This window comes from Haliotis asinina, chromosome 15 (genome assembly GCF_037392515.1).
Source record: "Haliotis asinina isolate JCU_RB_2024 chromosome 15, JCU_Hal_asi_v2, whole genome shotgun sequence".
Taxonomy (NCBI): domain Eukaryota; kingdom Metazoa; phylum Mollusca; class Gastropoda; order Lepetellida; family Haliotidae; genus Haliotis; species Haliotis asinina.
The window spans coordinates 11,526,941-11,553,597 of NC_090294.1; the positions used below are offsets into that span (position 1 = coordinate 11,526,941).

The 26,657-nt window shown below is 37.5% G+C and overlaps 1 protein-coding gene across 2 annotated transcripts in view; it reads right to left on the reverse strand.

The window, feature by feature from the left end:
- The window catches only part of LOC137265143 (exocyst complex component 6B-like), a 35,172-nt gene extending 9,366 nt beyond the window's left edge, over nucleotides 1–25,806 (reverse strand). The window contains exons 1-19 of one of the 2 annotated variants that reach the window (XM_067800461.1): nucleotides 25,625–25,806; nucleotides 23,407–23,572; nucleotides 22,852–22,990; nucleotides 18,642–18,687; nucleotides 16,963–17,167; nucleotides 16,483–16,626; nucleotides 15,829–15,897; nucleotides 15,150–15,233; nucleotides 14,512–14,558; nucleotides 14,098–14,218; nucleotides 11,037–11,066; nucleotides 8,159–8,230; nucleotides 7,262–7,465; nucleotides 6,543–6,652; nucleotides 5,961–6,072; nucleotides 5,438–5,517; nucleotides 5,252–5,306; nucleotides 4,484–4,556; nucleotides 3,481–3,587 (exon numbers count right to left, since the gene is read on the reverse strand). In XM_067800461.1, the coding sequence (XP_067656562.1) occupies nucleotides 3,481–3,587; nucleotides 4,484–4,556; nucleotides 5,252–5,306; nucleotides 5,438–5,517; nucleotides 5,961–6,072; nucleotides 6,543–6,652; nucleotides 7,262–7,465; nucleotides 8,159–8,230; nucleotides 11,037–11,066; nucleotides 14,098–14,218; nucleotides 14,512–14,558; nucleotides 15,150–15,233; nucleotides 15,829–15,897; nucleotides 16,483–16,626; nucleotides 16,963–17,167; nucleotides 18,642–18,687; nucleotides 22,852–22,990; nucleotides 23,407–23,572; nucleotides 25,625–25,797 (2,037 nt within the window). In that variant the 5' untranslated portion in view covers nucleotides 25,798–25,806. The remainder of the gene's footprint in view (nucleotides 1–3,480; nucleotides 3,588–4,483; nucleotides 4,557–5,251; nucleotides 5,307–5,437; nucleotides 5,518–5,960; nucleotides 6,073–6,542; nucleotides 6,653–7,261; nucleotides 7,466–8,158; nucleotides 8,231–11,036; nucleotides 11,067–14,097; nucleotides 14,219–14,511; nucleotides 14,559–15,149; nucleotides 15,234–15,828; nucleotides 15,898–16,482; nucleotides 16,627–16,962; nucleotides 17,168–18,641; nucleotides 18,688–22,851; nucleotides 22,991–23,406; nucleotides 23,573–25,624) is intronic. The other variant, XM_067800462.1, reaches the window with a different exon arrangement.
- Nucleotides 25,807–26,657: the final 851 nt, after the last annotated feature.

Consider the following 26,657-nt stretch of genomic DNA (forward strand, 5'->3'; position numbering starts at 1 on the left):
TTTCAAACAAGATTGAGTGGGTGAGACAAAGCAGTAGGTGAGGCGAGGAGAAATTGTATTCAATGTCTTGTTAAGATGTCTGCACATATACAACAATGCATGTGTGTGGGTGTCTTATATATACAAGTCTGTAATTAGGTAGGTTTAACATGTCACGGTTCAACATGGATATGTTCACCCTACGCAGAAGTTGTAAACACAGCAGACTTATCCTTCTATCAACCCTTGTAGTCTGAGTCCCAGGATCGAGGAAGGGTAACAATGAGTATTAACTTTTAATGTCTTTAAAACAATGACAGGCAGACACTCTATGCAGTTGACCAAGGAGGCAGTCCATTAAGTACAGTATTGCTTATGTCAGTGGATCAGGCTAAGGGTGAATGAGTGAGTTTATTTTTATGCCTCTTTCAGCAGTATTCCACAACATCACAGCATGGTGCTCCATACACTGTACCCAACCACTAGGCTACCCCATTGTCCTCAGGTGAGGGGACACAACTCATCCCAGAGAAACAGGACAGGTCCAAGGCACCTGGGTAGCCTTGATCACTTGGAGAAAAGCCATTAGTGATAAAAAACAAAGTTATGTACAACTTCAGAGAACACCTTGAGAATAACCAAATATCAGGGAGAATCTTGGAGTGTGTTCAGAACATCCTTACATAACTAAGGGAGACAACTCTGTATGACCAACAGCAGATGTGTTTATATATAAACAAATATTACCTTCATATTTTCCTAACCATTAACATCCAGAAAATGTTTGTTTTTCAGAATGCTGATACAAAAACAAATACAATGTACTTGCTGATGACAAGACTGACAGGTATGATGTCATTTTGTGCTGTATATTTTTGTTGAAAGGTGTATAACAAACTCCAGTTATGACAAACAAAAACTAAAAGTCCTTTAGAGTATGTTGTGTACAGTCATGAATTCTGATACAACACTGATTTGGATCATCAGTATGGGGGGGAATTAGCATTTTTGCTGCACTAAGTATATTCCTGCTATACAACAACATAAAGCTTAGTTTATAACTGACAAACCAGAGCTTGAAAGCATGAGCAAAAACATGGGGGTAAAACACCAACCACCCCAAACACACTGTACTCATGTTAGCTTGTACATGTACAAGAACCTTATTCTAAAAGACTGATCTTCACATATTTTTCTTGAGATAATTCCAAAGGCTCCTTACATTTGAGTTCGAGGTTTACACATAATTTCTAAACTATATATTTGGTAGAAAATTATACAGACATTATCATTTTTTCAAAAACTGAAACAAAAAATAATATATATATTATCTGTTAAATAAATACTTGAGTGAAAATGAAATAACTCATTTACTTGTGGTCTTACCAAGCCACACTGGCCAAGCGCATGTGTGGAACTGAAAGGACAGTGCTGGCCACGCCAGAGAACCTTGGCCCATGCTATTGTAAGGAGGACAAGGATCATACTAGGGTTTGTGGCTACAACACTACACAGGATGGGCCACGTGAAAACATCACATGATCATGCAAGTATGGAACCTTTTGTAAATCTGATTCTTGGCTCCTAAATTCTAAGGGAAATGATGCAGGCATGCTCTGGTTTACTGTAACGCCCATTCTTTAAAATAGGCTAGCATGACGTGTTGAGTTTATTATTGTTTGTGGAACAGGGTCTGCATTTATCTACATCTATCTGCATCTACATCTAAATCATATCTACAGCTAGCCTGTCATGCTTAACTATACAACATTCAACATTCTGTGGTTCTATGTTGCATGTACAGTGAATACCATTCCCATGCCTTATCACACATTAAAATACCAAACTGCAACATTAACAAACAACACTTACAAATGATGAGTTCATTTGAATGAGTCAAACAATTTTCATCACAACAATATATCATTACTGATGATGATTCCACTTTAATTCCCAATGGTTAAAATTCCATGCGAAGATCTTTATAAGCTGTTAATGCAAATGACTTTGTTACTTTAACATTTACACAAACAATGCGCAAAAATTCAATATACTCTGTCCACAAAACTATATTTCAAAACCAACTTGCATGCGATAATAGAGATGATAATTATTGGAATAAATTCTTTTCCATTTCCCAGTTTTATCATGTCTTGGGGATAACCATGGTTGATGAAATGTCTTATACATGAGCTTGGATTTGGTAGGTAGCTATGATCTTGCAAATTCTTTTGCAGAATGTTTCATTACTTGTAACACTTGTTCATAACTATGTGCACAATGAACTTTCAAAACCAAATCTAGTGTGTGCTCTGAATAGCATGCTGTCATTCTCAATCTTATAGGCTAGTCAGTTTACCAAAGCTGGGTTCTTAATTCTCATCTGTAACAAACATTAACATATAGTGTGTACTAAACTCATTTCACTGTACAGAAATATGTGTTGTCGACACAAAACAGAGCTCATCTGTGTGTGAACAATAATTCCAGAGAGGGTTGTAGATATATCTACTGGGGTATACAATGTTTGCTGATATTGTGTAAGTGAGCGAGTTGCACTTTTTGGTTTTTGCAATATTCCAGCAATATCACACCCGGGAACACAACGAACTTCACACACTGTACCCAAGTGGGGAATCGAAAAGAGGTCTTCGGAGTGATGAGTGAAAGCTTTAACCACTCGTCCATCCCATCACCACCCCCCTTGCTGATAACTGAAGCAGCTGATAGTGTGTGAGATAGTTTTCCACCATTTTCATCAGTATTTTAGCTATGTCACAGTGTGTCACCTTGTTGTACAATGGAAATCCAGAATAATCCCAGAAGTTTACCACTTGGGTTAAAATTATAAGCATGCATAGATTCCTAACATACCAAGAAAAGTGCTTCTGCATACATATGGGGACCACTCATGACGACAGATTTCTGCCTGAGATGATGGGGACACCATGTATCAACACATAACTTAGAACGTATGTACAGAGAAAGTTTCTGGCAACTATGCTACTTGCTCAAATCTGTTCTGCCACCACATAGCTGGAATATTACTGAGTGTGGTGTAAAACAATAACTCACTCACTCACTCACTCACTCACTCACTCACTCACTCACTCACTCACTCACTCAAGATTTGTTCTGGTCTAACATAGAATGCAAGTCTTTACAAAACTGTTCACACAGCACCTAATCCAGGGGACTTTAATTCCCAAGAAAAACCTCTGACAGAGATTAAATATTTGTGAAAACAAATCCAACACTAATCTTATGCCATTGCCAGTCTAATCACTTATAATTCGATCATCACAAACAACTTCAATGACACCTCACTTCACAATAACTCATGCATGAGGACAAATTATAAAGAAAAGTGGTGCGTATCAAAGAAAGCACTTGACACAAGAAATTAGTTGTGTTTAAGCAAAGTAGAAGCTTCTATTAAGCACAGAAAACTGTGGTCAACAAGCCTGTGACCTATCTAACAAGACACCTGGTGTTACTCACAGGTAGGTTTGTGAAGGACATGAATGTACTCTGCAGGAAGGCCACAAGATCCATGAGATAACCACTAGCATGACCTGAAGATTCTGCCAGCATCCAGTTGTAATTAGCTGCAATAGAAGATACCTTCATGTAGACACTGGATCATCAAATTCCACTAGAGAATCAAATATACCTTGGAAACATTTTAACAAATTATCTATGAACATGGAGACTCAGTCATCAATATCTCCTGCATTAGCTCCAATTTCAGTCTAGTCACACCTGTTGCCATGGAAACGCGAAAAATATTTTATTAAGAATACCCAAACTGCCAAACGGCACTAATACACCACCAGATCTATCTATGAGCCAAGTTTGGTGAGGAAACATGGAATGGCTTTAAAGTTCTGCACACACAGACGGACGGATGGACGGGGTGCATTGTATACCCCCCGCAAAAGGCATTGTGGGGGATAAAAATATGTGCTACATGAAGCACTACTGTATGCCATCATCTACATACTAGACAAGCATATTTAACTACCTTCAAAATTTGTTAAAAACCACCTGATCTACTAACAATAATGTAACAGATTACCTGGGTCAAGTAACTCTCAAACTATTTGAGGGCTCAAGGAATAAAACCTAATGGCTCCCAGGCAGCATCAGGCATGACATGCTTCAAGCCATTCCTACTCCACATGATCAGGGCTACTACAGATATGGAAAGGGCCACTAATATACTCAGCAAACAAAAGTTACGGACCACCTCAATATTCCATATTTAAGTACTATATGAATCATGACGTGAACTATTAAATACTCAAATACCGAAATTTGTGGTGGTCCTGAACATCAAGAGCATTTATCATACCAATGTTCATACATGTTGCATGTAACAGAAAAAATACTCCATAAAGCTAGAAATCATTTTCAGGTAAGAGTTATCTCCCTTTGTTTACGCTCCAGCCATTCCCTCCTTCATCTCTTCTTGCCCTTACGTTGCAACATTCTCAATACTTACCTAGTTCTAAGAACTCATCTATTTTCAGATTCAGCTGCTGGTATATATGCTGCTCAGCATCATTCCGTGCATCCTGAGAACAAATAACGACATACAGTTACAAGTGTGCATCTCTAGCCACTAGGCTGAGTCAAGTGAAATATCTATGATGTCCAATAAGGTCAGTTAATGATAGTCCATATGGCAATGCTAAACAAAACAGAAGATGGCCACTGACTGAGTTACTATTGCCAAATGATTCTTCCACTATCATGGCTCAGAAATACAAATTTTAACACAATTCTGATTACTGAACTTTTGTTAAGAAATTCTGAAGCTCCAAATGATACACCTGACAGGGGTTTGCTTTAATAATCACTATGAAGACATGAACCTTTCACTGGGCATTACAGCTTCTTTACATTTCAAGTGGTTACATTCATAATGCAAACCATGGGCTCACTTTTAACTAGTTCTTAATACTCATAACCAATCTGGTCCTGATTTCTCGAAACAAACTTAAGTCTGAGTTTTGACTTAAGTTCAAGTTTTTGCTCAAATTTGAGAAAATGCAGGAGCATGCATTTTCCAGAATTAAAGGAAATTGGTATCCAGCTCAAACATAGTAGACAATCTGAATTTGGTGGACAGTTTTCTTTAGTTGTTTGGACTTTTTTAGTCTAAAAAATGCAGTTGCGATAAAAATTCTGCTGTTTCAAATTGTCAAACTCAGTTTGAGACTTGAGTTAAAACTTAAGTTTGTTTTGAGAAATCGGGCTCGGTTCTTACCTTGAACATTGACGTGCCATGTAACCTGGCAATATGGACGCTATCTTTTTCAGCACTACAAAAAAACATTAACACATATTTACCAAGTGATCAAACAGTGAATCAAAAGACAGATATTCAACTTCTCAAAGTAGCAACTAACTTTAAAATAAAGAATAAGTGACATGTCATAAAATTGTCGCATACCCGGTGATACTGGAGATGTACTCCTCGAGGTGTTCACAAGATCGCTCCAAATAGTTCATGTTGATAGAGATCTGGATTAACTGCAATGACAGAAAACTGTGCTACAAACTATATCAGGCTTGTGTGTCATACTATTCAATTCTACCTTCCAAACGAACTATATCCCATTTGAACTACATCCCAACTGAGGTATTGGCCCTTTTTACATTTAATTATCCCTGGACAATTACCAAACCCCCATAGAAGTGTGTATGGTTATTGTTTTAAAGCCACCATCAACAACATTCCCACTACATAATAGCAGCCTGTAAACAATAGAATCTGGACAGTAAACAATAACCCACATCTCTGTGGTATGATAACATGTAACATACATATCTAGTTAGCATAACTATCTAGGTGGAGGCATATTGAATGGTGAAGGATTCAATGCCTGAACAGTTTTTTCACCTTTGACTATTAATAATTATAATCATGTGCATTTCCCAACTATACATGTACAAAGATGACATGCCACACGTACCTGTATTAAGCTAAGTTTTGGTGTTTTGATAAGGTTTGACAGACAGTTACCAAGGGTCCTTGTGAGCAGCTGATTGGCAGACTTTCTGATCATGTCATCTATCTCGGTGTGACTAGAACAGTGCACATTTCAATCATCATCAAGTGAGCAGATGTATTTGTTTATCTGTGTGTATCATACCTGTAAACTAACACAGCATGAAGAAAGACAGGTATGTACATCAAGTGAATGAGTTTGGTGTTTTGTCACATTTAGTAATATTCCAGTTTTATCACCAAAAATGGCCTTCACACATTGTATTAGTTTGACAACGAACCCACTCCTCAGCATGATTATTCGACTACCCTACCACCTCTTAATCAGTGTTTGCCCTAGACATGAAAATGTAGGGTACACCATGATACTCTGGGGTCGTGAGAGGGAGTCATGGACATGTTTTCTGGAGTCAGGTTTAGAATGAAACTTTCATCAAAACATCAACTGTGATTGTTTAATAATGATAAAATACATGGTAAGGCTGGTCAGGTATTTAATCAGTACTATTTATGCACAATATAGAAACGAACATTAAACATAACCAACCTCAAGTGAAGATCAGCAGAAAACTTCAGACAGGCATTGATGTATTCTTTGACTTGATTGTATATACTGGGCACAAACTGGGAGTAGGGAAGGACTTTGGGGTATGGTGACTGGAACGGAAAAACGTAGATCACAAATTAATGCTTCTTACGTACACTCGGAAATGTTGGCACATCTGGAATGTGTGGTGTGCTATGAAGGGAGACAAGTTAGGTTACAAAGAAACATCTCTCCAATTACATTATTGTTGGTAAGCAGTCTTGTGCATAGTGCCCAGACCACAAATCAGTTGGTGTTATGCAATGTTGGTCATACAGAGTTTGAGTCCTTGGATGGGTGACCATGTTTAACTATGCTAAACTCTATGAGTTTCTATGACTTCTGTACTGCCCCACAATGAAGCACATGTGACATATGTGGTCTCATCTTAGGCAAGCAAGTTCAAATTTGCCTCTGTTCACAAAAGTAGAAAATGAGTACCCAATGGGCTAAGCCATAAGTCTAATGTCTATATAAAAAGGCTTTATCAATATTGTTCCAATGTCATTCCAATATGCATTTAAGAACTGCAAAACAGCTTTCATACAATTCTGGTGCTTTTCATGAACAAGCTCTTTTTCGATATGTCATGCACATCCTTTCACACAAGAATATTAATGTACTTGGAGCACTTATCATTGCCTGTGAAGACTCTGATAAGTAGAAAGGGGTTCAGTTACCTGTTGGAGCTCATCATCATTCAACGGCAACTGGGACATGATGAGGCTAAACTCCTCCTCGTCGTTGCAGCAGATGGGGGTGTAGTTGTCTTCCTTGAAGATGTCATTGAAGATGTCCACCCACTGCTCCGACAAGATCTCACTGTACCGATCCCTCATCTCCAACAACAGCTCCAACAGTCTTCCGACACTAAAACCGTAACCCTGGCAACAGCAGCAGTGTCGGAGACTTTAGCCACTATTTTGAACACAGGGCATATCAAACCTGCTTTTTCTCTAACAGTTTTAGCACCTATACTTGTTCACCATTTCTGTTCCAAAACTAGGTCATGTAGATCAAAATTAAATAAAAGAATATCTGGTGTTTGTGTCTGCAGATGACAAAACTGTCCAGTCTGAATACAAACCCTCTGACCATCCCTGTCAAGGATATCAGACAATTTGTCCTTATCACTGCAATATGTTGCAGTGTCTTACTACAACATGCTAGTGTTAGATTGTATTCCTTTTAAGACTATAATACAAAGACACTCTACTAGTTCTTACTGCCTGAGCGTGGAACATGGAGTACGGAATCTTTAATACCATGCGGGATATCAAACCTGGGTTTGAGTTAAGATTTGCAAGTGATTTCCCTGCTTCATAAGGAATTTGTTGTGTTTATTTGTTGCATAATGTCACATACACATTATTACAGATTCTATTTTAGACCAGATGATTCGGTGATTGATATGGTATGTAAGAATTCATGCAGTCAGGTAAGATGACACATCAGTGACCATGTCACCAAATCGGACAACATGATCCACTTGGCCACCTCTTATGACCAGTTTGCTGTGGACCTATTTCAAACCACAATCCTCCCCCATGGGAAGCCCCATTGGGAAAACTACTCACCTTGAGTGTATGGCAGAATAACACTATGAGTTTCTTTATTTCCAGCATTAAGTTGGATACTTTACAAGACTTCTGAAATCACAAAAAAGCCATTGATCAACAGAGATTTCATAAAAGGTCACTACATTAGACTATGAAGCAAATTGACAGTGGAGAAGTCACAATGGACCATTTTGTTATTAAGAAATGATTTTTCACTTTTTCACTGGTTGCTATCTGAAACATCACTGTTCAAGACAACACTAGCATTTAAGTGAAGTTAAGACAAATAATAATAACATTTCCCTTTAAACAGTCCCTTTAAACAAATCTTATGGGACTCTAGAGTTACCTCCCTTGGGAAAGGTTGTATTCTGTCATTGAGAAACGGTAAACGGTAAACTAAAAATATTTGTTCTGTTCCAAAGGCAGAAAGCTGAAACTAAGAATCATTGATAAATGGAACACTCTCAAATCATCCTGAAAGAAATTTTGGTCAAACTGTAGTCAATACATAATCAAAGATATCTTATACCGGGTATGACTATAAGGCAAGGAAAGTATTAAGAATTACTTTAAAAAAAAAGGTGCAAAAGAAAAGAAATTTAATCACAGGAACTAAAAGGGTATACCAGTAGGAAAAAAAGCAATACCGAAATGTTTAATCTTGTTAATGATAACGGTAAAAATATTTTACTTCAAATAAATGAGTTATTTGCACCATAAATCCTAGTTTAACACATCAGTACTCATAAAGGTCAATCAAAATCAGTCAATATTTGATCATGCTGTGAGTTTCGACATTCCCATGCTGGATTCCTGTATTTAAATACAGTGAGTAGCTGAGTACAGATTCTGAAACGCATTACACGTAAACAGATGTAGCCATCATGCCAGTTGGCAAGAGGGTTATCATATCTCAAAGCATGCTTAAGAAAATGAATGTATTATGCAGAGTTAAGTCTAATTATGTCACCATTTCTCTGTCTCTATCAGCACTATCTTACTACTATCAAGTTGCACAAAACACATAAAATGTTTACTAAATTCAATTTCAGCAATTAAATCTAAATTGTTACATGTACATTCTGTGAGAACTGTACATAGTCAAACAATCTACTGAGGCTGTTTTTTCTGCTTTGTTTTTTATATTTCTGATGGGTAACAACAAATCTCAAGTCATGTGATTGTGACCTCCAAATAATCACATTCTGGACCAAACAATCCACTGATGGACACAGTGTAGAATAACATGTGGTCAACCTAACCATTTAGACTGGGCATTTTGATAAATCATGAGAAGTATAGTTTACTAAAGACTTCTAAGTACAATGTACTGCACATATGCACGCACGCACACATGCAGGATATGTTGAAAACGAACCCCACCTGATTCAGATCTGTGACTTTTTCAGAAGACTGAACTTATAAATAAACTCACAAATAAATAATAATCAAGCTGACACCCAGACAAGCAGATTGTTTTATGTCACTAATCCCACTTCACTCAATTTCAATATTTCAAACATATTTACATACACATTTTTCTATAGTATATGATTTAATTTATCAATTTCATTCATTTGTGAGTTGTAATTTCTTCAAAAAATATACAGAATCATAACTGAGAGACAAACATACTGTGTTTTGAAATGAACAATCATAGATTTATAAAGGTTCTAAACTTATGTTAACACCAAACATAACACCTAAATGAAGTATTTAGGGTAGAATCAGCAACAATCTATGCAAAACATACACTATTTGAATAAACTTGATCAGATATGTTTAATTAATCTCATTAACATGTTAACAGGTTAAGTGTAACCTTCATGGTCACCATACTTCAAGAAACTCAAATAATACCTCAACTGATTACTATTCAAACTGTCTTCCTGTATCCAGCATGCAATATTTACATGTAGGGGATTACATGATCTGAAGGTAGAATCTTCAAAATGCACAGTAACATTCTGTGTACTGAAGTTAGAAAGTATATGGTACAAGCAGTTAGTGGCAGTAACTGTAGGTGATAGGTATATCAGTGTATACAGACATGTTAGAAGGAATATGTGTTCATTGTTCAATGTCAGAATCCATCTTGTAAAGGCTCCTTAAGAAGTATAGAACTACTTACATATTGTTAAAGTGAATATTCTTGAGAAAACAAGAAGACAAAGAAAACACCTGAATATTCATGATTCAGTGACTGATACCACCATCACTGAGGGTCTGGTGATGTAGACAAACATGTATAAAACATGCAATGAAAATTCACAATCATCTTGAATATTTGAGAAAAAAATATTGGTGAATTGAAAGTTACTTCACGAGGAACCCTCCTTTTACTCTAAAATTCAAAATCAGCAACTTGACAGTGTTAAAAAGTCTTCATAGTCTGCAGTTGTACCTAAACTATAAGGGCACATCATCTGTAATGTGTTCAGGTAGCCTATTGAATGAGTGCTATAAACAAAATCAATGCCCAAAGGAAAATTAGTTAAAAAATTACAAAAACATGAGTTTAAAGTCTCATGTCTACAATAAAAAACATCAATGTTTTTGCTTCCCTGGTAAGGACATAGTTAATGAGGAAGAATTTGATATGTTTAATAGTTGGGTCTAACACCTCAATTTCGAATTCGAAAATTGGAATTCCTGATTAATGTTAGCACACATTCTTCTAGAAAGTTACTATTTTTAAAACCCTGACTTTGGCTCTAATATTATTTGTTGCCATTTACCCAAAACAAACATGGATTCTGACATGACATATGTTGCTATGGAAATTTGGTTGATACCTGTGCATTCCAGTGTTTTTGGTTGACAAGCTTTGCCTGTGCAGACAGACATACAGACACATACAGTAGGGACAGACAGAAAGACAATACCAAAGTACCTCCTGTTTACAAAAAGCGATGCTCCTCTCCTACAAACCCAAAAGGACATGTATATGCCTGGAAAATGTCTACTGACACAGCAACTTAATTACTTCCCTTTTGTTGAGGTATATAAACAAGAACACTGCATCATTTTAAAAGATATCTCTTGCTTCATATTCATGAAATTGTATTTGTTGTTTAATATCGCACTCAGTATTGTTTCAGCTATGTGGAGAGACCATTTCACTTATTTATTGAGTAAGTTAAGTTTTATGCCACACTCAGCAATATTTCAGCTATATGGTGGTGGTCCATAAGTAATCAACCCTGGACTAGACAATCCAGTGATCAACAGCATGAGCATCGATCTATCTCCGCAAATGGGACACAATGACATGTGTCAACCAAGCCAGCGAGAGATCTCTATCATTTCTAACTCAACACTGGATGCTTCCTATCCATGTATGGTACATAATGTGACCATACTGTGAGTCACGGTGAATAAGGGACCCATAGACCTTGCTAGCTATCACAGGTAATAATACTATCAAGGTTACAACAAGGATGTCTGGGTTAGTGTCAAACACTGAATAATCTCTAATAAGTTGAGCCACCCTAAACCTGTTTCTGTTTAATCATAATTGGGTGTTGGGAGACTGTGAACCAAATTAGTAGCATCAATACAGTTATTTCTAAATGAATATACAGTCAGGCCGCGTTAGTCCGGACCCCGACAATCCGATTCCCGCGATATCCGAACAATAGCTAGCTGTAACCAATCTTGTTTACTATGTAAACTCATTACCTGTTGATTCAGTAATCCGGTGCTTCACTCTCCGTATCCGAACGTTCATCAGCGGTAACAGATTAGCTAATTACACATAGTTTTGCTTCATTAGTCCGGCGGTACATCAAAAAGGTTGGGATAATCCCTTCACACCATGAGCCCCATTCAGTGGTAGTTGTTAAGTGACACTTGCGAGTTGAAGATGTCGTTAGTTTGTGATTTTGATCAATTAGTAGGTCTCACTTTTGGTTAGTTGGAGTAATACCTGTCATGCTTACTTCCTGTATAAAACACTGATCGTGTCAAAATGAGATCACCAGATGCTTGTCAGTCATAATGGTAAGTCCCGCCCCTAGGCGTAAAAGATGTGAAATTACTGCAGCACAAAAAAAAAAAAAAAATAAAAGAGAAAACCCTAAAGCCAATTTTGATCTTATGTGCAAACATTTTGGTCAAGAATTCGGACAGTCTATCGGCAAGAGCACAATTTCGGACATCGGATATGTTTTGTGATTGGCTATGATCATTTGACAGACAGATGCAATCAATCACGTGGTTGACACGTGATCCTACTTCGTAACAATGCTGCCAGTCACAAGTGTGCCAATGTCAAACTGACCAACGTGAAAGTTGATTTCTTGCCCCCAAACACCACATCGCACATTCAGCCAACTTGTATACGTTCGTATGTTTTTGTATTGCCATGTCAAAGGGAAGTAACCCTATTGTAGTTGTGTTCATGAAAGTTCGTTTCAGTAGTCCGTACGTTTCACTATCCGAACGTTTTTGATGAAAAACAGAAGTGTTCGGATTAACGCGGCCTGACTGTATATTATTTTCCTGTTTATCTATATCATATTAGAAGAGCTTGTTAAGATCTCAAACAAATTTCTTTCAAATGGGCTGAGTGACTTCCCACATAAAAACGTTCCCCATATGAAATCAAATCTGTTTATAAAATGTTGACTATTTTCACACAAGAGTTCAGTTGTTATTGAAGATGATGAGGTAGGTAATGCCTGACACAAAATATTACAGATTAACACAAAACACAGACTGAAACAAAAATGGTACATATAATGCAAAAGGAACAGTTTGTATTGGAAACAAGTACATTTTTATTATGTCCGGTGACCAGATTTGCTTCACTGCATTAGTGTCACTACTTGTCTTGCACCACTAGAGTTCCAGGTTTCACGTCAAGGAATCTCAACATACCACATCAAGTGCTTACAAGTCAAGTAGTTTGAACACTGCGAGAAATCAAAATATTTTAATCTGAACTCTGGCCACCTTGGGCAAAGAACCTGTTTTCAACACAAACATGTAAACAAAGCATAAATCACATGAACAGGAGTAGTCAGCAAATTGAAGCAATTTCAAACATAACAATCATCATGAGTCTGACAAATGTAGTATTTCTCATGTATCCATGGTGGTAAATAGTGTTCCCCCTAGGGTTCAGAAAGGGCAGGGTAAATTCATGGAAAAGGGCACTTCATAACCTCAAAGGGCATGTTGGTGAAGACTATTTAAAAAACAACAAAATGTATAAGAAGTCAAATTGTCTTATAATTTCAATTCTAAAGTTCGTTTTTACTCTTCTCAGTTTGTATTTTAAGATTAGGATTTGAAAAAAGCATTTCAAATCTGGAAAATACACACTAGTCATAGTAAAGGACTGCTATTGAGGTGAAAAAGGGCAGGGTGCAAAAGTCAAAGGGCAGGGCGCAAAAGTCAAAGGGCAGGGTGCTGCGCCCTCCTACATGTGCCTAGGGGGAACACTAGTAAATATATGCCACACAGGCCAATCTACAGCACTCAAAAAGCAGAATAGGAAGTTGAAAGATCTGGCTCAGTGTTACTGTAGTAACAACAACACAGTGGGATATGATGCCAAAACATGAATAAAACAATATTGCATCAGGAGTTCAAACTATGGTTCGATATGCGGAGACAACGTATGTAGTTGTAACACAAACATATTTACTTATACGTGTTGTAATGTGGTAACCAAGGTAACATGAGCTCATTGAATTTTTATTTGAAAGTTAGTTGCTTTTGACAATTCCTCATACTGACAGCCTGGGATAAAAAGACATCAGCAAATATACAAAAAAAAAAAATTTCAATGTGGCAACATTTTGTGAAAAACTGACGGAGCATCTGGACAACTTAAGCCAACCCATCATTTATGGCATTGACAAACAGGACTGGCATCATCAATGATCACGATGAGTTAAGGAGACACTGCAGACACTATTTCACTGATGATGAAAGATGCTACTCACAGCAGTTGATCTAAGGGTTGCTACAATCTTCTCTACAGCTTTCTCCCATAACTCATCCATGTATGCTCTGTTCACCAGGCCTTGGGACGTGTGTAAAATATGATCTTCCACAACAAAAAACCTATAAAAGTGATAAAACATTACTGTAACATCCAGCAAAGTATTGGGTACAACAAGCATAGTTAAAGAAGAACCAACCTTGAAAATTTACCCAAATGGATGTAAATATGTGTCATACAGTTTTTCGGCAAGTGCTAACATCACGCAGGTCATCACATCAATTATTGTAAAACTTCTTCATGTCAATTATCAAGTTATAACCACTATATTTCAGTTTGTGTAAACATTCACTGTCACTTCTCACATAACACTTGATAACACCAACATGTTCAACAAGTGGCTAGTGAAACTTACCCTACAATATCATGGAAATATTTTCGGTAAGCGTCTGCACTTTCATGCTGAAATTGAAACAATCTTGACTCAGTATTCATGGAATTTGCTTGGTTACCTTTTTCTCAAGTGAGTGAGCAACTTTAGTTTTATGTCCCTTTAAGCAATACTCTTACAATATCACAGTGGGGGACAACAGAAACGAGCAACATGTAGAAAGCTTAATATGCAAGTAATGGAAGTTTTTTGGAACTGAACAATATAGTGATATGATTTAGATCACGAGCATAGATCTCAACAAAAGCCTGGTTTTGTTAATTGTTTAATGAAGCACTTATAAGTCATACGGCGGCAGTCTGTAAACAATCATGTCTGGACCAGGCAATCCAGTGATCAAATCATCAAGATGACGTGTCAACCAAGTCAATAAACCTGACCATCCCATCCGATTAGTCACCTCTTACGTCAAGTATAGGTTGTTGAAGACCAATTCTAACCCAGATCTTCAAACTGGAACACCATGACACACATCAACCAGCTCAGTGAGTTGGCAACATAATGTTTTTGAAAACTGTTTGAAATAAATCTAGTGTCACCGTACAAATACTGTGCCCTGGCATCCCAACAATTGTCCTGACACACAGTAGCATCTTACTTACCATGGCTGCTGGTGGTTGGAGGGACAGTCTGGCTTGCTTCCATCTCTGTTGCCGGTAATAGGTCTCAAATTTCTCCTTATCACCCTGCATATAGGAATGACAGGAATAACATCACTGGCATAATACAAGTTTTTAAAACTGACATCAGTTGAAATAGAACCAAAACCTACTCGCAGTGATGAAAAATGAAGTAGTTTCCTAAACATATTTTGAACACCTCGGGTAATCATGATAATGCTGTCTTAATCTAATGTATTAATCATTGCAAATGACATTACAATATTTGATGAAGACAAATTTTTCATATATAATGCACACTATGTATAGTACCTTTTTGCAATGATCATAGATTGTAAGTGAGTACGTATGGTTTTAACCTGCTTTTAGCAATATTTAAGCAATACTGGCAGGGGACACCAGAAATGGGTTTCACGCACTGTAACACATGGGGAATTGAACCCGTGTCTTTGGTGTGAGGAGCAAATGATTTAAACACCAGGCTTACCAACTGTCCCCATAGACTGAGAGAACGGGGGAGTAGGCTACAAAACGTAAAAGTGTAACCGCTGCCATATCTCACTTCCTTAAACATTTAATATTTACCCTGCTTTCTGCAATGTATTTATCAAGAACTGAACTGCAGTATCTCAAGCAAAACATAATATCAAGTAATACATACCAGGACAGAATAAATATGTAGACAACGGTAAACTGGAGAGAAATCCACAAGATCTTGAGCACTCAATTCCTGAAAGTCACAAAATGTTCACATCATTTGAGATTTCATACATCTCATACGGCTGATTGTACTGCTTTAAAACAGATTCCAGAATAATCATGACATCATGTCAGTGTTTTTCACCCTAAACAATCATTACCCCTATTTCTCTAAACTTGAGTCTAATGCTCAGTATCAAATGAAAAAAAACAATGACCGTTTGTCTTGAAGTAAGAATTGAGTGCAAGTCAGGCATCAATGTTAAACTGCTGGACTAAGGACTAGCCTGGACTAATGCTGATTGTCTGATTCATAGATTCATGCTGAAGTTTGGCAAGGTATCGCGGCAGTCTGTCACTACAAAACCTACATTAGTCCGAACATAATCGAGTCTAGACTAGAAAATCCACTGATCAACAGCATGTGCGTCGATTTATGCAAATGGGAACTGATGACGTGTGAACCAAGTCAGTGAGCCTGGCCACCTCTTACGACAAGCATAGGTTACTCAAGATCAATGCTAGCCCAGACCTTCAAGGGTTCTGGGCTTTCACATATAATTTCAATCACTGGATAACCAAACACGGACACACTGATACAACAATAAAACCTAACCTCTTCTCCCTCCAATGAGTCTTCTCTCACAACCTCAGGCATAGCTTCTACTTCTCCAGAAAATGGATTCGGTGGCGGCGGCGCTCGCCGCTTCTTCAGCTTCTTCTTCACTATTGTTGGATCCATGTTGTTCTGCTCAGCTGCCTGCAGAGATAATGACAAGGTGAGACAGCCTGAGACCGTTGACTCTAGTCTGTATCCTGAGTCAAGTAACGTCTGCTCGGTCCAGTAAGCTTAACTAGCAATAATCAATACAACATTAACATGCTAATTAATTCCATAAAGAGTACTAATCCTTAAAACGGTTCACATGATATGCAGTCATACTGAACATCTCACCTAGGATGCTTTGAGATCTTCATTTTTAGAAATCCTGATTTTCACACGTATGTTTGGGGTTTTTTTTCTTGCCTGTCTTACAGGTTTAGTTTGAAATCCTAAAACCCTTCTCCATAAGCACAAACAGTTCAACATTCTTACATGTGTCATTGCCACTTCCCCTATTTTCTCTGAGTGTTTTCTGATGCTCTCCAGGAAGTCCTTCAGCTCAGACATGGATGCCTCCTTTATTTTCTCCCTCAGCTTGGGGATGGCTTCTGACATGGTCTGTGAGAACCAGTGGCTGATGACTCGAGGCAGGTATGTGTGCTCAAGCTGTTCCAGGGTCTTCAGGGCTGGATAGAACCTGGCAGATGAGGGAGCTAAGTTTTATGCCACTTTTAGCAAAATTCCACTAAGACTGAGACACAACTTACAACTACCGGTACATTGAATCCTGGCCTGTTTACTGTTCATCTGTCATTACAGCAAAAAGATCTCTCCCTCTAAATATCTGAATACTTTGAGTGAGTGAGTGAGTGAGTGAGTGAGAGAGAGAGAGAGAGAGAGAGAGAGAGAGAGAGAGAGAGAGAGAGAGAGAGAGAGAGAGAGAGAGAGAGAGAGAGCTAGCTGAGCGGAGCTGAGATGTGTTGGGTTGAGTTGAGTTTTATGCTACTTAAGCAATATTCTAGCTATATTAAGAGATGGAACACCAGAAATGAGCTTTACATAATGTACCCATGTGGGAAACCGACCCATGTCTTTGTCTTGGTGTCTTTGGCTACGAAACGGCAGGATGAGAAGGTTCTTGTGGTACTGGCCTGTTAATTTTTATCTGCTGTTTAATATCATTCTCAGGAATATATTTATTCAATGCGTGTTTGTAAAACTAAAAGTGCTTTATGGTTCAACTTCTTTATTATACAAGGTCACAACGTTTTGAGACAGATTCTAGTCTCTTCTTCACCTTGTATAATAAAGAAGTTGAACCATGAAGCACTTTTAGTTTGATTCCTCCAAGTCCAACTTCTAAATGCCTTTGAAACAACGTGTTTGTAAAAGTTTGTGTCAAATAATCCACTGACTACAACATAAGCATCAATGCCCATATGAAACACACATCAAACAAGTCAGAATTCAGGACCACCTCGCCCTGATTTCTCAAAACAAACTTACGGCTGAGTTTTGACTTAAGTTACGAGTTTTCGCTCAAATTTGAGAAAATGTAGGAAAATACATTTCCCAGAATGAACCAAAATTGATATTAAATTCAAACATACTTTCAGACAATTTGAGTTTGGTGCATAAATTACTTCAGTTGTTTATTTTCAAATTGCAGTCAAGTTAAAACTCAATTTGAAATTTGAGTGAAAACTGAAGTTTGTTATGAGAAATCGTGGACTGATCTCTGTTATCTGCTGACAATGGGCATGGGTTGAGACCAGACAATCAAGTGATCAACAGCAGGAACATCAATCTACACAATTGGGATATGACGTGTCAACCAACTCAGCGAGCCTGACCACCTGATCCTGTTAGTCGCCTTTGAGACAAGCATGGGTTACTGAAGATCAATTTTAACGTGGATCTTTACAATCCTTGAAAACATGAAATATGATCCACGTCAGTTATAGTCAACAGTGGATGATCATGATGGCAAACAAACTGCAATCTGCAATCAATTCAGATATGCTCAAATAAGTAAATCACGAAAATCAAGAACACTGTGCCATATCATCAGATTGGGACCATTAACTTGACAAGAGACAGACATGGGTCTGGATGATGAACAAGTAAATGGAGAAGAAAGAACATGAAAGAAATTACAAAGTGGATCATACCTTCTGTTTTTCATCTGTTCTTGAAGCTTGCCATACAGCTCCAGCACTGAAAAATCAACCAAGTTTGATAATCACAAACATTCATTCCCAACAATGTGCAATGACAATGAAATAAAGCAGACAGACGCACATTTATGAATTAAATTATGTCTGCACATATGCAGAATCAGTGCTGGTTATTTTTTTGCCAGAAAGTTCTGTACTGTCTAACTGATCTGCACACAACTCATTAGCCATTGTATGACCACAATTTTTACCATTTTAACAACAACCCAAAATAATCTTGTCTACTAACCTTATAATCACTTAAATTACTGGTACAGTGATGTCTTGTCTATTACCATCTATCTGTCATTACAACTACTGGTACACTGATGTCTTGTCTGTTACCATCTATCTTTCATTACAGCACAAAGACCTCTCCCTCCAACCATCCTAATCCCTTGAAAACATGTTAATTTTACATTCTGCTGCAGTATCAATGTAATTATAATTTAATACAATATAGCAAATTACTTTTGTTAATATTTTTCTTTTTCTCAAGCACTGAAGACCCTGTTTGTTTGAACAAAGTTAAAACAAAATGGTTTTGATTTATCTGAAAATAGACATAAAGCAATGAAAAATTCAGCTTGACAGCTTTGATGCATGAGAACATGCTGAGCTAATCTGTAATTGGTGGATACCCTTTGATATCTGACCTGGTTCCTTGGGATGACAGTTTCCCACTAAGCTCTCATCATCACACTGAGACACTATTATTAAGGCTCTGCTCATTAATCATTTCGCGTTGATGTATTTTCTCATAATCATTAGGGTCATTAGTTGAAGAAATACCAGCCGCACTCAGCAATATTCCAGCCATATGGACGCGGTCTGTAAATTTAGTGTAAATAATCGAGTGTGGACCAGACAATCTAGTGATCAACAGCATGAACATCGATCTAAGCAATTGGGAACCGATGACATGTGTCAACCAAGTCAGTGAGTCTGACCACCTGATCTTGTTAGTCACCTCTTACGACAAGCTGAGTCGCCTTTTAGAGCAAGCATGGGTTGCTGAAGACCTTTTCTACCTTGGGACCTTCACGGGTCATCTAATTTTCTTCTTCTATTCTGTAATATCTTCACTAACAGCCATAACAGGAAAATGCATTACATGTTTCTAACCAATTATTTTCACTGACTGCTTGGTTCCTATGAACCAATCATTAATTATGAGATTCTAACAAATTCTGAACACAACTAAGAAGTGATAGGCTACTGCACGTGAGGCACACGACTGAGTATAAACTTATGCCTCACTCAACAATATTCCAGCTATATGACATCGATCTGTAAATTACTGAGACTGGACCAGACAATCCAGTGATCAAGAGCATGAGCATCGATCTACACAACTGGCATACAATGATATGAGTGAATCAAGTCAGCGAGCCTGACCACCGGGTCCTGTTAGTGTAAGTCGCCTCTTATGACAATCATGGCTTACTGAAGACTAATTCTAACCCAGGATCTTCTCGGGTCATCACATTATGAGATTTAAACAAATTCCAACGCCACTAAGATAGGTTCTTGCAGGTGTAACACAAGAGTGAAGGACCTATCTCCACAGAAACCACTGCAAAACAGCAGTAAACATGTAAATGTAAACATGTAAACATGTAAACATGTCACAGAGTGACCAACTAGGACAAGCCACAAAGTGTCATGCCTAACCCAGGTAGCAGGGTTATCTTTTCAAAGAACATACAGAAAATATCTCTTAAACAATACAGTATTTTATCGGGCTGAATACTGGCAAATAATCTGTATTACATTGCGATTCTGGTACCTGTATTCTGACACGTACTTCGAAATACTGTGACTGTGAGAGACATCAATTATACAGGCAAAGCCTATTTTCTACAAACTAAAGCCGTGAAAATACTCTTTTGGCTATAACAACACAAATTTCAAATTTAGATTGCGTTTTGAGGGATTACATTTTCTATTTAATAAAATGTATTGCAAGTTTTGTCAATTATTTACAATAAAAAATAAAAGTCAGTGACGATTTTAAATGGAACCGAAGAGATAATCACAAAACTTCAATATTCTTTATTCGTATATTACTAGTTACACAGTGTTTTGAAATGGGTGAACAAGACTGTAATCTCAAGAAATACGGAATTCACAAGGGTCTTAGAGTCCTGTACACACTTTTAAAACACTGTGTGACGAATTTATTACACTTAAGATCTCTTGATTTAACTTATCTTCAAACAACAAGATTCAACATTTCGACACAATGTTTCCTGAACTGACATAAAATTTGCAATGGCTTAGTTTATGATAACAAAAACATATTTGAATTTGAATGAGTGAGTGAGTGAGTGAATATTCAACGTAACATTGGCAATATTGCAGCCATATCGTGACGAGAACATGTTTGATATTGAAATGAAATATGTATAGATTATAAAAATCTGTCGTCAAAGGACAGTAACACAACTAAAATATCACAGTTACAGTTAAAACTAATGTGAAAAGTTAAAACTAGTAGCACTATTTGGACAAAACAATATAAAAAACGGGCTATATATCACCAACAACTGAAGGTAGATCACCATCCTAGGACTTACAGTACCTAAGCTTCCTGCATGGACCCTAGCTGGATTTTCATCATCCCTTCAGCCACTGCCAATTTAGGAAATCTAGCCATACATTAAAAACACACGTATTCTACGGTTAAAAACATGGAAAGTGTTAATTTACTTTGAATGTTTGTGGACTTATAATCGAATTTGAGGATTTGTTAAACGATAAGTGAAATACAGAAATATTTATTTTTTGGATGTATTTTTTTATACAAACAACTAAGAAATCATGGCAACAGTTTTATTACTCTGTTTGTACCCATCATTGTATACACCAACTCTAAACTTTTGAAACAATCAGCCATTTGGCTGCGACATTCCATCTCTGGTCAAGGGCATTCATACAACCTGAGTAGGTTTAGAAACTTCAAAACTGCACGTAAAATAACTATTTTTATGTATTTATTTAACTATAATTAGCAAATAAGACAGCAGAAATTTGGAATACAAGCAATAAGTTCTGCCCGCTTTCGACACAGTAATCGTAAGAATGCGGTACTTCCTGTAGATAATTATGCCACTGCAACACAACAGTCACTTGGGCAGTTTCCTGAACATTTCTTATCTAAAACTTTTCAACCACTTTCAGCAGTGTTTGTGAAAACCAGCAACAGGAACACATTTCAAAATGTTTCACTTTAAGCATATTCTACACGTCCTACCAATGTCAATTTGAAATGTTAGCACATTGCAGGTTGTACTTACAGTATGCCATTTTGAAAATTGTGCATAAAATACAAACAGCCCATCAGATTTTAGCCAGAATGAGTGAGAGTGTTTAGTTTTAAACTTTTATGTCCCACTCAGCACCATTTCAGCTGTATGGTAGCAGTCTGTGAATAATTGAGTCTGCACTTGACAACCACGTGATCAATAGCATCAATCTATGGTACACTGTCTTGTGTGAACCAAGCCACCCCATCCTCTTAGTTCTATCTTAAGATAAATTCTAATCAAGATATTCACTTGAGGATTTTAGTCAGAATCAAGATGAAAATAATATGATTACGTAGTAGTAACTATTAGTGTTGGGAATCGACCTGTAAAACCATAATTGATTATCGATGACTTCTTTTGATCAATTATTGATAAATGATCAACTACAAGTATTGATTTATGAACACAAGACCAGCTGATGATACGACTGCTACACGATCACTTGTAACAAAGATATGTTACATGACACAAAATCGTAAAAAATTCTTCTTTAGAAATGGATTAAAAACATTTTGACAAAAGGATATTGAAAATCATGGAGTATTTGACGACTTACATCAATTTAGATTACTTTTACAGTTAACCGATATACATACTTCGATCAGACAATCAATAAACCGATTATATGATCAATCAGTTCACCACTAGTAACCATGATGACTGTAAATACAAACCATCTGAAAGGAAACTACATAATTTGCCTCAGTGGAAGTCTATACAGATCTGCTTTTAATTTGCTCTAACAAATCCATGTCAAATCAAGATAAAATATCCTTTATAAGAACATCAAAATTCTACATTAAACACACACCACGTTCAATGTGAAAGTGTACAAAGAGACCCCACTGTCCTACCTGGCAGGCACATAGAGAGATTTTCTATGGCAGCTGTAATATTCTTTTGAATCTTGCGACTCTTGACCAGCTCATCACCTTTAGCCAGAAGGGGGTCACATGACTTTTGTAGCTCACTATCCACACCACTGATCTCATCCTAGAATTCAAATAAAAATATTTTAGTTAAACAAATATCATTGCAGCTCTAGCATAAACAACAACATCAACAACAACAACAACAGCAACGACAACAACAACTATGCTGACATTTTGTGCCTTCCAGTTTATTTAATGTTTTACCTAGATTACTAACACAATCACACATTACAGTTTTTTACTGATGTTGACTTATGTCAATGTCAGTTTGTCATGTTCCCGTTGGCTGGTTGTTTTCAATAAAGCGATTTTAGATTTAAGACACTTTTAGCAATATTGCAGCACTATCGCAGCAGGTGATACTAGAAATAGGCTTCACAAATTGTACCCCTGTGAGGAATCCAACCCAGGTTTTAAGTGTGATGAGCACACACCTTAACTGCTAGGTTAAAAAATAAAGAATCCTGTCAATTTTACCTTAAGCTTGGCAGCATCACCACTGACTTGCTGTAGTTCTCTGATGGAGTCAATAAACCCTTGATAATGGTAGTTGCACATTCGCTCAATCTCACGGTCATGACTTTTGATTCGAGTATCCAAAGTCTCTTGAAACTTGCCCAATTCGTCTCCATCATAAACAGCTCTGTAAGAAATAGATATATGCAAGCATGGCAAAAGGTGGGAATGATTAACCTGCAAAAACACAGAACTGGTTGGGGAACAGGTAATGATCCAGCATTGTCAAGAGTATATCTCATCTTGTACCCTGACCAATCACACTATAACCGTTGGAGCAACAAAAGCAAAATGACAGTTCAAAAATACACTCTGTTTCAATAAACTGAGCTAAAGAAAACCTGGATGAGAGAGTATAGTTTTAAGCTGCCTTTAGCATCATGGCATTAAACACCAGAAATGGGCTTCACATATCATTACCATTTGGGGAATAGAACCTGTGACTATGGTGTGCTGAGTAAAAGTTTTAACCACTAGCTATCCCACAACCCCTTAAACCTGAAAGACAAATTTACCTGCCATTTTTGTATGCAGAGTTGCAATCTTGTGTTATCATGATTCTTAATGTATCGGGTGGTCAGATTCTGTGAGTGGTTGATTACATGTCCTTGTAACCTGATCAATGCTCACAATATCTATCAGTGGACCATTTGTGAAATATGTACAGGCTGCAATCATATGCCTAGAATATGATTGTGCCTGGTGTCACACCTAAAAGGCAGGAATAAGAATTGGTACTAGTCACGCTTAATATTATTATGCAATCTATGACAAGCATAAATTGCCAGTTCAAAAATCCCCACCATGGTATATGACTGTTAGGTTGTGTGTGCTCAGCTAGTAGAGGTTCATTTGACAGAGTACACATAATGATGAATATGACATATGTACAATAATAATATACTATGTAACAGGAATAAAGCGGAATGAATATACAATTATACATAAATTCATGGGTAAGGGTTGGTGAAATAGGGTCAAATGTTGTACTTGAGAAAATTTTGATGAACTAGCGCAGACTAAAGCTGGTTTATAGTGCCAGTTCACTGAGATACCATGCCACAGATTCAGAAACATTATGTCTTTTTGCATGATGCAGCTGGGGATCAAACACATAACCTCCTGCTCTCCAGCTGTATGCTCTAACCACTAACCAATACATATTAAGTGAATAATATATATAGATTTTCACATTGGTTTCACAATGTTGACATTGTTACACCTATGGCTCATAGACTAATCCTCTGGTTGACAGGTCAGCAAGGTGACAGTACTGACACATGTGAATATACATTGCTCTGATAAACAAGAAACTATGTGAAGCATAAAACACTATCCTTAAACAATCCAAGAATATCTGAATCCTTTGATCATGGATAATGAACTAAATTCCTGAAAGGAAATGACTTGATTCACCAAACAAGCAAGTGAATCATGCAAGCTCTAAATAGCAACACCATGCAAAATAACTGAAAATTCTACTTGTAATCAGCTAACTTTTTACATAAACAAACCCGATCTATGCTACTACTAATATACACCCCTGGAGGTTCACAACATCTATTTAATTTTAAATTTTAAAAGCAATAATAGGGCTTGTAGTCTTGTATCCCCTTAAGTAAATCTATATGCAGGTGCCATAATGCACATGCAAACAGATTTTCAAATGGGAAAACAGGGACTTTTTGTCTGGTACTAAGATACTCTGGCAGTGACTTGTGGAGCATGGGTGGGGTGGGAAATTGACATTTGTAGACTAGGATAATAATAAGCAACTGGTGTAAATAACACACCCTTTTAATTTCCCCTTTGAAGGGTTGTGCAGGCAGAAGTTGGTTCTCCATCCTCTTATTTTTCTTACATGGTGGTTAGGAACTTAATATTGCACAAACTAGGTTCAGACGTTGGTTGTGGACAGGCTTATTACTATGAAATGACCTAACTCTGATTAGCAATCTTATCGCTCTTTGACAGATTTCGAAAACCGTTTTCATCTTTCCATCTATAACGCAAGTCTCACATTTTAATTCGGGATCAAGTCCGAAGATATGGTCAGCTTACATTAAACATCTACCATCTATGAGCATTGAGAACGCACTGTCAAGGTGTAACATGATAAATATTTCTGATGTCAGTGATAGATGAAGTGAAGTGCCCGGCGAAGTTGGCAGGTGTTTACCTCAGAGTTGTTGCCAGAGGTCCGTCTGAGGTCTCAATTTCCGTAATCAAGTGATCATGCTGAGCACTAACAGCCTCTTGCCTCAACGTATTGGCATCCTGAACAGTGTCGTGGAGCTTTTTCCAAGCTGCAATCTTTGCAGTTTTGCGGGGTGTACTAGCTTCCGCCATCATCCCATCTTGCGATTGCGCATGCGCACTTCAATACTTATTGCAGACGATAAGTTATTCGCCGTTGTACAGACGTTGTTTCGTATTCTGCAGGTGCCCTTTATACTTTATTGTTGTACAATGTTATACGCACGTTAAACCAGGTAGTATTTGTCTGCATCATATATCGCCCCGAGTAAGACATGTTCATATATCTAGCGATGCACAGAAACAATTATTTTCCCGTGAAATGACATTAATTTTGGCACTCGACTGCTTCATAAAATCATTACATGTCCATGCCATACAGTCGACATTGTTTGACTGAATGAGTGAGAGAACATTGCTTGTCGTATTGATTGAACTGAAATAAGGTTGTAAAGAGTGAGCGCTGGTCCGGTTGAGTGAGTGAGTAAGTTTAGTTTCACGCCGCTTTCAGTTCTATTCTATCAATATCACGGCGAGAGACACCTGAAATGAGCTTCACCAGAGACCACATCTCTGGCTCCACGCATTATGCCCATGTGGGAATCGAACACTTAATTCAGAAACGTTGAACCAAATACTTTATTCACAGTACTACAAATACCTAACCTTGTTTCTTTTTCAAAGGTGAAAAAATTGCACTTTCAAGCTTACAGCGCTTCTATCCCAGGTAGCATGACAGCATTGGCCCAATGCTGTATTACTGCCGCGAGTTACGCTTGTGCCGGCAACGGGGCTCACGGCATTGGCACAGCACTGGGCCACCGCCGGGGAGCCACTGTCTCTCAGCCACCAGCTGGTACCAGCAGATTCCCAGCACTGACCCATGTGTTCTAAATTTAACCTCTTTATCAGTACATCTGCCCGGAGCTACTTTTAGTTGTGAAACTTGAAGATTA